General features: G+C 32.8%; 1 protein-coding gene across 2 annotated transcripts in view; it reads left to right on the top strand.

The window, feature by feature from the left end:
* The first annotated feature begins 6 nt into the window (after positions 1-6).
* LOC112692184 overlaps positions 7-12812 on the top strand; it is a 129227-nt gene continuing 116421 nt past the window's right edge. For both annotated transcript variants that reach the window (XM_025566757.1, XM_025566758.1), the window contains exon 1: positions 7-285. In XM_025566757.1, coding sequence (XP_025422542.1) covers positions 171-285 — 115 coding nt within the window. In that variant the 5' untranslated portion in view covers positions 7-170. The remainder of the gene's footprint in view (positions 286-12812) is intronic.

The raw sequence follows: 12812 nt of genomic DNA on the forward strand, positions 1-12812 counted from the left end.
CGCGCACACCGTCGCGGACGAGCCGACCGTCCGTCCGGCAGTCGACTCCGGCGCCCCGAGTCGATCGTCCGAGGAGCGCTCGTCCTCTGACACACCGTCAGGCTCAGGTGCGCTCGGCCCGTCCGTCCGGTCAGCGTCCGGTGTATACGAGCGCTCGCCGCCGCCCGGTCATGCGGCCACCCGGCCGCGGACCCGGGCCACCGCTGACGATGGCCGGCGCGCTGTTAGCGGTCGCGCTCACGCTACTGCTGGCCCAAGGCGCGCTCGCCGAGAAGAACAAGTTCTGTGAGTATGCACACCCATCCTAAAAAATTCGGTGGTAAAATTAGTAGTAGTATCTGTAGTGGTCGTGGGTTTTTTTTTTTTTTTTTTTTATCTTTTGGCGTCCGCGTGTAGACGTCGCCTACGGGGGAGATTGATTACGTGGAGCGTGACATCGGGCGTTGCCGAATAACACGACAATAAGCCAAAGGGTTTTCGTGGTGTGTGTGTGTGTGTGTGTGGGAGGGGGGCACTGACGACTCGGGGCGAGTATGAATTTGTTTGTGCCGTACACGCATGCGAGTGGGACGCGGACGTGTCGTGCACGATAGGAACTCGCTTCAGTCGGCAAAACGAACGGTCGCTGTGCCGGATAAAATCGTGAAAACGGTAAATCTACGGTGATGCTGCGATCGACGAAACGCGATCGGTGGCCGCGCCGAACGCGATTTCAAATTTTAAACGGTCGTTCTAACCGCGGCCGATTTTCCCGCCGCCGGCCCGCCGCGACCACGTGCCACAAAGGCGCGCATCGCTCCTACGCGTCGGTGCGTTCCATCGCTATCGAAATTGTTTTAGTTTCACCGGTAGTACACCGTCGCGATATTATTGCAATTAGTGCCGCGTACGGTAATAGCGGCCTATTTGAGGGGGACGGGCAACAGGGCAATAAGCACCCCCCGATGACTTTTTTTCCATTTTTTCGCCAAATCTGTGATTACAAGTTCGATTTCGTCTCCGCGTTCCCACCGAATACGGTAACCATTTTTTTTTTTTTTTAATTACAAACCCCGTTTCCAACAACGTTATCAGCGTTCCGCGTTACGATCGCAGGCGATAAAAAAAAATCTATTATCTGTTGTCACAATCGATAATCAAAATTCCGCGCTAACGGTTTTTTTTCACGATACTTTTTGGTTTACAGCCGATCCCGTTGTAGTTGAGTTCGATTACAATATTTTACCTTTTCAGCGCAGTGAAAGTTTCGACGTTAAATATCGAAATCAAATTTACAGATTTTTTCCCCTCCCTCTCCCTGAAATATTATCCCAAATACGCCGCTTAACAGCGGTAACGAACGTCGTTGCAGGAAATACAACTACGATTTACAGTTGTGTATGTCGTATAACACACAAGTACCGGCAACACTACTAGTAGTAGTAGCAATAGTAGTAATAGTAATGGTAGTAAATAGTAGTGGTAGGAGTAAGAGTACCACACACGGCCTTTTCAGCCGTTTGGCGCCACACGTCATACACACGCACGTTTCGATTTTTTATTTTTATTTTTTTCAACCCCTTTCATAATTGTGCACGTTATCCGCAAAGTCGTGCGCGCCCCATGTTGACGGTTTATATAATATATTATGTTGTGATATTATAATCACGAGCCCGGCGCGTAATGATTTTTTCCCCTTGGTCGCGACTCCCCGAAAATAATACGTACAGCGTTTACTAGTTACCCGTGTATTATGCACACGTAATAGTATTATGTTAAACCGTACCGGAGAGCGAAACGGATCGCTTTCGTCCTAAATCCGATAATAACCGATACTAACCTTGTTGCTCTGCAAACGGGCAACGCTAGTCGAAACCGAGATTATATTTGTGAATAATCATCGGCTGCTCCGGCAAATCATTGGCACAGGTGCATCGCGGTTCGTCCAGCGGTGATGCGGTGACAAAGTTGACCGGATAATATTTCGTTATTGTTTTTCGACTATCAAATGGTGTGTTCCCGTAACAGGAACCAAAAGAAACTTTCACGAAACGATTAATTTGAAACCGAATACGCAAAGAACACCGAGGAGAATAATTCGCGTTCCGGCTGTTTCGGAAAATCGCGGATTTTTCAATCGTTTATTCGTGTACACCTGAAATTATTATCCCGTCGTTTTTTTTATTTGATTTCTTTTATTTTCTACGAAATTCTTTGTTATTTTGAAATTACTCGAAAACTAAATTTCTATTGTATTTGAGCAACTTCAGCATTGGATTGATATTTGTAACACGGATATCACGATACCTAAAATGAATTTCTGAATAAATTTACTTAGACGTCGTGTACCGAATTAAATTCAATAAGAAAAACGATATCGAGTGATATCTACGATAGTCGAAATGTTTAAATATTATTTTTATGCGAACACAACTTACATTGTATCATTCCGCGTAAATATGACAGTACAAAATTGGTTATCAATATAAGAACTATATATTTTATAGGTACCTACAGGCACCGCAGAATATCTTGATCTTTTTAATAAAAGTCTTCGCCAGAGTTTATATTCGAATAAAATGCTGTCCGTTGCAAATGAATACATTTCCCGGAGGTTAAATAACGGAATGTTTATTTTCTACCTTTATGCCATCTACGTATTTGTTTCCAAACTTGATCGCATTACATTAATCATAAAAGTAAATACTAGCCCAATGACAATGTTTTAGCAAAAGAAAAATTGATCAGAAAATAGTGGTTGAATAAACACGTCTGTTGATTGATCATATAATAAATTATATAATATATATTATTTTATTGTAATCAATGGGTATTTTCAAATTAATTTTTTTTTTTCTATTCGAAAAAAAAACAAATTAGCAAGCGAATATTTTATCTTAATGATACATATAAAAGTGAACTCAAAGGTTATTAAAAAAATAATACTGAATTACATTGCTATTAAAACATGTTTGGTAGGTTAGATATGATGAAATAAGAAAAAATAATCTATTAGTGAGATGTAATAATAACGTATGTATTTTATACTTTGCTAATTTTTTTCTTTTTTTTTATGATCTAGACATTTTATTTTTACTCGTAGAAAATAAGTGACTTATCTTTAATTCGATTTATTTAATGAAAATAAAATAATCATTTTAAATTTATTTTGTTACAATTAATTAACTTGTTTAATTTCTTTTCTTTTTTTCTGTATTACTAATTTTATACATTAAAACTATTATAAATGTGCACTTAAAATATTTATCTGGTAATATTAATACTTCATTGCACAGTTAATTTCATAGTAAATCAGATTCTACAGTATTTATCATTATGTTTCATTATGAACTGTACATTTTAACATGGTACAGGACGTATTAGATCTAATTTGTTTTAAAACCAATTTACAATGTTTCGTATGATTCATAAAAATCTTAAAAAAAAAAGCAGTTTCAATCTTAACATTGTCATTTGAATTGCATATGAATAATTACAATGAAAAACGTTATTTTGTAAGTCACTGTTACATACTCTACATCGAATATATCAGTTAATTGTTTTCAATTAAGTACGTGTAAATACACGTTGGTTTATTTTCAAATAATTAAAACCGTGCTTAAAAATCTAATATAAATATGGGTTTTTAACTTTTTATTTAAAAAAAACTAATTGAAATCCGATCGCAGATGTAAACGAACGGCCATAGCTTGAATTAAAATATTCAAGTTAAATGATCAATTCAACAGAACAATGTAAAAATCGGTATTTCATAATAAATTTGTTCGTGGAATAGAATAACCTTTGTTTTTATTTTTTTCACGTCAAATGACAGATAGTGATTTAACATAATGAATTAATTACTATATTCATTGTCTCTGCGATAAATTATTAAGATATTAAGGATTATACGAAATTAAAGTTCTTTATTCATAATTAATAAATTCAATAAATATTTATATAAGAAAGAACAGGAAAATATTCACAACGCAAATGGTAGAAATGGTAAAAAATTATTTATTTTTTAATAGAATTTTGGGTACTTAGCATATTTACGTGATATTAATTCCATAGAGTCAACAAATTGTGCCGGCCAAACGGGTGATTGGAGTGGAGGGATCAAAAACTATTAATCTGTTTGTTCTCGAATTAGAAGCAAAAATAAAACTAATGCTTCTAATAAAAACCATAGTAAAATTGAAGAAGAGAATTTCTTGAAATTTAAATTAAAAATTTAAAACTAAAAAGGATTTTTAATTAATCATATTGCAAGCACATTAACTAGAGAACAAAGATGTATTTTAGATGGCGATCAGTATACTCAGTGTAATCCGATTTTAATCACGAAGATCTAGATAACCGTGTTACACTGAAAATTCCGTTAAACCTACAAAAGTTTTAATACGGTATACCTTGTCCCGTATATATTTTCTAAATTATGACCTAATGACTGTATATATTGTTTTTTCGCTTTTACTTATCCACCCGTACTTTAGATAAAACGAAACAATAGTTTACATTGTTATTCATTCTGCCTTTTTCCTAAAGTATTACTTAATTATTTTAGTTTCGTTTACGTTCGCTGTTCCTAAAATTACAAACAAACTAACAATATTTTATATTATACATACAAAACCTACAGCGTTAATAAATCATTTAATTAATACGTATAGGGCAACGAAAAAACAAATTATATTTTACAAGTTTTAATTATGTACAAGTATTTTTCAGTCGAGTTTTAATTGAAAGTGAAACTTTGATCTAAACAAATTTAACTTTCAGACGAGTTTTACTCGTAATCTATAAAACTTCACTTTTAGAAATCGTTTGTTTGATAAATGCCTATGTCGCAGCATGCGACACGAAATGTTCAATACCCCGTTACATGGTTTATTAATTTGTAACTTCGTAGTAATGCCGAAGACGTAGCAAACATAATTAATATACCTACCCTTCAAAGGATTCGCATCGAATCCGTTTCATCGGAACGTTTGAAAGGTTTGTCGGGACTAACCCCAGACGCATTGGTTTACATTTTTTTTCCGACTGAATTTCCCAAAGACATCGCAACGAGTCCGGTCCACTGCCGTCGTAAAGCAATGATAAGAACATTATCAGCAATGAAAAGTCATCGATTTTCTCGTTTGCTTCGCGCGTTCGCCATGACCCGTCGGCCTATCCCGTTGTCGCGGTAATAGTAGTAATATATGTATGTTGTGCCGAGCGCAAACGGATTCGCGTATCGGCGAAGGATCGTGCCGATGAGAATCCCACAAAAACCCAAAGCGATATTGTGCCCGGATAACCCTCGTTGGATTCTGTATTACTAACCCAAAAATCGTCTCCTGCCGTCATCGCGTAGAAATTCCTACGCGACCGCCCTTGGACCCACACGCTGCAGAGAGACCTCCGTCCAACGTCAACGGTCATCGGTGTGATTTCGATAATATTATATCAATCTAAAAACTTTTTTAAATATTTTTCGAACAAATTTGTCTTCATCATTTCAGTATTTTTTTTTCTTATAGGCTAATTTTTTTCCGATCGATAAAAAAAGGTTTCTCGTATTTCCAATATAAATTTATTCTATCTAAAACATATTAATTATTAATTTTATTTGAGATAAATAAAAACATAGGATATCTTTTGTTGAGAAAAAAGGAAAGTACACCTGGTAAGAGCCGGAATGGACAGTTGTTGTTTTCTTGTTACTGTGATATTTTTGTACTTAATTATAGTAAAAACAATTATTACAAATAATTAAAAACTAATCCGAATAAAGTTGGTTGAATTTGTCAGGAAGTACGTGTATATGTATTTAGCTATTAGAGGACCTAAAAGGTTTTTTTTTACGAAATTAGGTTGTGCGCTCAATTAAAAAGTTTGAAAACCGTTGCTATAACAGCATTTATTTATTTATTTCTATATAAAATAAAAATAGATATTTATGACGAATTTGTAACTATCATAAATTTGATGTGAAACTTAATAATTTTTTTAGGTCTAAAATATAACTACATAATAAAAAAAAAATATGAACGAAAATTAAATTTTGTGTTAAAACAAGCATGAGGAACTATGATAAGTTTTTTTTTCCAATTATTTAAAAACAATAATCATTAAGTAATCACTTGCTCTTTAAGGATAATTTTTTCGTTATATTCTCGTTAAATTTGAAAGAGTAAATAAAAGAAAAACAAATTAGCTTATGATAAGAAGTAAACAATTTACTGTGCGTTGTATTTTCTACACGAGTATTTTAAGTATTTATATAATAGATGTTAATTAAAAGGTTATGAACAAGTTTCATGATCAATTAAAAGTATTTTAGCTTTGAACTGGCTAGTGTTTTGTAATAAATCGCAAATTCTTTAAAACTATTTGGAATTGATTTGAACCCAACCGTATTACAGTAATAATTGTAGTATAAAATAATATAATGGATTTCAAACACTCTTCAGATTCTTAAACTTACATTGTACATAAGAATGACGTACTTAGTATATGTGTCATATGTTCAAACAGCTCAACTTTTTAATTTAATTATCTTTTTTTACGGCTGTATATTACACAAATTAAAATAATATTACTACGATGAATTAATATTATTATATTTTATAATGGACTTGAATAAGTGCGAAATTATTAACCGCTAATGCCAAAGTGTATAAATTAAAAAAAAAAAAAAATAAAATAAAATAACAAGAAGGAAGAATATGAAAATAATTAAATTTGGTTTAGGTTTACTTGATTAGTTTTAAAAAAGGCTTCGGGTCGGGGACGTTTTAAAAGGCTAAATCAATTAATACATAGCCGTAATTTTAATAATTTCAAGTACACCAGCTGTATACTTATGGTATATGTATAGTTTGAACAATATGTTAAATGAACATTAACAGATTAGAAAGTTAGAGCTAAATTGATATTAACTGAATTCCTTCATGACCTATTTTTTTTATACAAAGTGACTTTTGTTTGACCTAATTTAACTAGTTGATTTTTTTTCTATGATATGCAGCTTCTAATCAATTGATTAGTTATATAATAATTTTGTTTCCAATTTTAATTAAAGAGATTAAAAGTATAATAAAACACCTATTATTGTACAAACTATTGTTTTTAATAATAATGATCGAAATTATAAACGTGAACGTATTGCATGCTTTTTTTATGGATTTCGAAGTAAGGTACACAAATATACATTTCCAACGTGAACCCTGTAATGTTATTAAATAAAAATTAAAACTGCATTCGATTATTCAAAAAGCTACTGCTGCTTCTATTACAATTGTAAATTGAACAGATCAAATATAAACGTGGATATACTTTTAACTTCTATTTATTTACATTAACATAGCTCGATATGTTAAAAAAAAAAAAAAAATTAGAAAAAAGTTAGCTTCCTACAAGTTTCGTTTACACGCACTGTACCACCGACACGGTACACGATTGTTTGGTCGCGAATAATTGTACTGTTAACGGTCGCAGACGGTTCGTTGACGAAAACCGCACTGTAGCCAGGCTTTTGCCCGAGTGCATTTTCAACTTTCGCGTAATCAGAAGGATTCGCTGCGCGTACCTACGCCGTCGTAAGAGCACATTATAAATCGAATTGTGCCTACACGGCCGTGCGTTATTGTTCGCCAACCATACACGGCTTTGCAACGTTAGCATAAAACGATCGAGGTACGATGTCCATTAATACCGTATAGGAACATTGTAAAAGGTCGTTCGTTAAGTTTCTATCGAACTTTACGCAGTGCACAAACTTATACACGTTCGACTGCGCAATTTCCGGTCTAATAGATTGTCGAAGCGTGTACAGCAAAATCGAAGTCACGTTCTTACGGTATTTAATTGTACGACACGACTGATACACGACGATATTTATGTACAGATATTATTCAGAATATATTTTCTACGACCACCGGGTAGTATAATATTTTAAGCCCATAATTATTGTAAGTCGAAACGTAAATATATTTTATACACATTTTCTACAGGTACAAAGTTTTTCCGACCGATTATAATAACGCTGCCATGTTCCGTTTGTATCGTAAATCTGCTTTATTGCATTTATTTTGTAGATGTATTCTTGTTTTAAAATTATAAGTATGTTTTTGTATTACAATGAGCCGAGTGTCGAGCACTTAAACGTTATTTATTAAGTAGATATTTATGAAAATTCAGTATTTAGTAAAATATGAATGGGTTTAATAACTGTTGGTAATTTTCAAGTCTCGAATAAAATAGTTTTAAAATAATATCATCTCAACTGAGAAAATTTAAAATAATCACAAATTAAATTAACGTCTATACACATGGATCTTAAATAAGCCTCGAATTTAAATCCTCTAAAACCCATTAAAAAACGTTCTAAAAAAATATTAATAAATTCATTTTACCGTAAAAAAGCTATTATAAAATGATCTGAATATTTATTTTATTTTTTTGTATTTTTCCATTAGATACCCAACTTTCAATCTACAAAAGAAAAGTTAAGATTAAAAATTGTCTGCAGATAACATTATAAATTGGCTAATTTTAAATTACGAAGCTTAATATAAAAATATACTAAGGAGATTGCAAAAAAATGAATTTAATTTTTTTTTGACACCTTTGAAGTATTTGTTACATAAAACAAATGATGTACTAGGAAAGCATTATCTAAGGTCATCCAAAAAAAATGTGCACCATACATTGACATTTGGGCCTTAATAATTATGGATAACAATAATTTTAAGAATAAAACATACATTCAATTATCATCTATTTTTTTTCAACTGTTCTCCTGATCTCATCACGACCTATTACTATAAATAAAATATCTAGGTTATTATAATATTCTAAAATTTTAATCATTTAATTTTAGTAGTAATTATCGTTGATATGATTTTAGATTTATTTTTTGATCAAAACATGTTAAGATTAAAAATGTTATATTAATTAAGCAATATCGGTTAAAAATATCGGTAATAACAATATCGGTTAGGAAAATAAAAATCATTTAAAACCAACATTTTCAAAAATACTATTTATTAGTTTTGAATGAAACGATTGATTTAATTGGGCTGATGTGACTGGTAACTGCATGATTACAGATCAACACGGTGACTTAGGTCTCAGCTGAATTAAATAACATTGGTTTACAAAATTAAACTTTTTTTTAATCATCAAGGTTGAATATACATTTTTCCAGATCAATTTTTTGTGCAGATTTCAAATTTGTAATTAGATTTTTTCTATCATCTTTATTTTTTTACTTATTTTTATTTCATTTTTTACAGGTTAGTTAATTACGAAATTAATTGTTTATTTTACTTGTTTTTTTCAATGATTGAAATTACATGGACATATTATGAAATAAATTAGTTAAAAAAAAATTTATAGTAAAATAATTAAATTCAAGTTTTATATGTAATGGAGGTAAAAATATATCTTTTGGATCTACTAAAGGAATTGATTGAACACTATTTATACCAGGCTCATAAAAAACTCGTTGATTCCAATCTTGTTTAATGTAATGGTCTACTGTAGCACGACTATCTCACATGCACAAAAAACAACAGTATTTGGTGAACCCTCCTTGCATACTCATAAGCATGCCAATAACTTTAAGATCACCGCAAATTTTCCATTTGTAAGTTTTGTATTTAATAACATCAAGTAATATTTTCATATTATCGTATGGTTCTTTTAAATGCACCGAATGTGCAATTGGAATACATGGTATTAGGTTACCGTTATTCTCAATAGATTAGCTTTCAAGCTTCGCTGAGAAGAATCTATAAACAATCGCAAATTTTTTTGTTTAAGTCTTGAAGCCAAAAGTTCCGCTTTTTCTTTAGATAGGCTCATATCTCTAAGCAAATAATTTAATTCAACTTGACTAAATGTTTGAGGAGATGATTTATTTTTATCGGGTGTATAATTTGCATCTCCTAGACATTCATCGTGGTGATCAAATTTTGATCACATTCCATTTCACATTAAAATTAAAACCTTTTTCTGGAGGTATTGGAATAGGTAGCGAGGCACTGTGTTTAACTGGTCTAATTGCGGAGTCTAAACATGGGTAAATAATATTATGTTTATTTTTTTTTTCGAAAAACCACTTACGTTTATATTACAAAAGTAGCAATCGTTGTAATGGTTTTTTTGTTTCCTCCATACCATTGGTATTGCAAATGGCATAAACGATTTTCTTTTATTCAACCAATCACGCAGTCCGTTAGAACAAGCATTACATAGAGTATGTGATGCCCATGCTTATCTTGGTCACCAAGGGGACAACCAAAATATAACTTGTAAATATTCCGAAGATGATTTGTAATTTTACGCCGTTGTGTTTTAATTGCAAATGATCCACAAACATAATAAAAAATATCTGGATGACTTTTACACCGATGAGCCATAATAACGTTTAATATAAAATTAAAATAAATACGCGGTTCGTAATAAATTACACACTCCGTTTGGCCACTACTAAAACACACAACACGTATTTGAATTCGTACTAATTGCCTGTAATATTGGGTTATATATGGGTGTACATTATATACTGAAATAATATCATAAAGATTATAGAATAGATAAGATTATATTTTAAAATACATTCGGGTATTTCGATACAATATACGTATACAACACACTGTACTACACTGTATAATACGTATTATATAGAATACATTTTAATCAATCTCATTTTAAAAACTGTACGTGCTAGAAAAAAATTGAAAACATATTTGAAATCAGCATAAAAATATATATATGTTTACGTTTAAATCATCTCTGATGAAATTTGTTTGTAGATCAGTGTAATCAGTGATGGTGCTAGAGTTTGCGAGTCCCTGGGCAAAATAAATGTTGGGTCTTATAGTTTTATTAATAAAATATTTTAAGTTCAGTTAAATCAGAACCGCGAGGTCTTAATTATAATTTAAGGCATGGGGCCCTGGGCAACTGCCCCTATTTCCCAACCTTTCGTGCCGTCCCTGAATGTAATTAATAAGTGGTAAAACATTTATTTTTATTTTTGATTATTTAAGAAAAAAAAATACAATCTGTAAATATTTACAGTAAACTTTGGGAAAACATTTTTTCTTTTATGGTGTGCAATCAACTTGAAAATTCAAAAACGTGAAAACATGATAATATTGTGTTTCGCCTATGGTTCAACTTTTGTGCGTTTGTTAATCGATGATGTATGTCCAATTTTAAAAACAAAACAAGTGATGTTTTTTAAATTAATTTTCACTAATTTTTATCGTATGTCATTGGAACAGACATCTAAAGAACATTGTTAATTTCTTTGCCGAAGAAAAAATTTACAATTCGTATAATACATAATATTGCGTACTTGACCAAAGTATCCGCTTCCGTGGCCAAAATAAGTGGTGAACGTTACCGCTACCGATTTTGGTACTCGATTCTTGTAACCGAAGAATTATTCCGACTAAGCGATCGACTATTTCGATAGCCCTTCGTTCCGTTCGTTTTTATTCTACCGCACACAGTTCGGCGACGTCGTTCGAATCGTATCGCGAAAATTTCGGTCGCAGGTCCGTCGCTCACACGTTCGGGGTCGACCGTCGTTTCTCGACGTCGTCAGTATTGTCACCCGACACCGTTCGAAAGAATCACGTATATCGTTCAAAGATCGACGTTACTGTGTAAGGTTACAACTACCAGAATAATAAATATAAATATGACCAGATGCAATGGAGCTGGTTGTAACTTACATGGCGTTTCATAAAGTTATATAAAAAAAATAGGGTCGCCAACCTACTGGGCGAGACCATGAGGTCGGATCACAATAGGATTTTTTTAGAAAAATACTGCGTTAATCGATGAAGTCAACTACTTGGTATTTTTTGAAATAATTAAAATTGAGTATACGTAAATAATTGTAGAGTCGTTGTGTTGCTTCAATACCTCGTGACATTTAATCACATACCATGTCGGATGGTCGTTGAGGAGACCGTTGCCCGTACCTTATTAAACTAAAAATTTTTCTATAGGATATAATTAAAAATTTCGTGATTCGTTCAAGACGGAGCACACAAGAAAAATACAATTTGTTAAAGTTTAATTGTATGAGATTTTATTTAAGAGAGTATTTTAAGTTAATATGAGACAATAAATTGAACGATTAAAAAACCTCATCCAAAATTAAAAAGAAAAGAGAAAAAAAATATATATTAATCAAAAAAAATGACAAATAAAAACCCTCTAATTAAATATTTATAATTCAGCCATATGATATGCAGTGCAATCCGGTGTGCAAGAAACAGAAAGGGCGACGGGGTGAGTGCACACACGAACGCCGTCCGTCGACCAAGTTCATGATGTAGTGTCACAAATGAAAACTCGCACCCGCAATAAAGATAGCCGGAATACATATATCGCTCAAATACGTCACTGATTTATTAAATAATTAGGCCATTCCCGTGTGGTATAATTGGAAACTATAGCGAGTATTTGATTGGTATATCATTTTTTCACGTTACAACTGTTTTCCTATTTTTCTCGTGGGGTTGATGTTTTCAGTGTTAGGGAAAACGCTTGTTGTCTTATCGCCGTACTGTTGTGCAGAGCGGACAGCAGTGTTCGAACGCGAACGTCCAACGGTTTTCTACGACAACCGGAGATCTGCGATCGACGTCAAAATCCGATTCCGTTTCTGAAATATAATCGTATTGTTGCCGCCAATAGCGTTTCCGGATGATCGACGTCAAGTGCCCGATAGATAAGATTTGCTAACCTTACGCAGTGTCCTCGCGTAGTGTTTCATTTGACCCATTCGATGGTCGCGATTCGATCGACGTATGTCG

This window comes from Sipha flava, unplaced genomic scaffold (genome assembly GCF_003268045.1).
Source record: "Sipha flava isolate LNK unplaced genomic scaffold, YSA_version1 71_pilon_pilon, whole genome shotgun sequence".
In the NCBI taxonomy this organism is placed as follows: domain Eukaryota; kingdom Metazoa; phylum Arthropoda; class Insecta; order Hemiptera; family Aphididae; genus Sipha; species Sipha flava.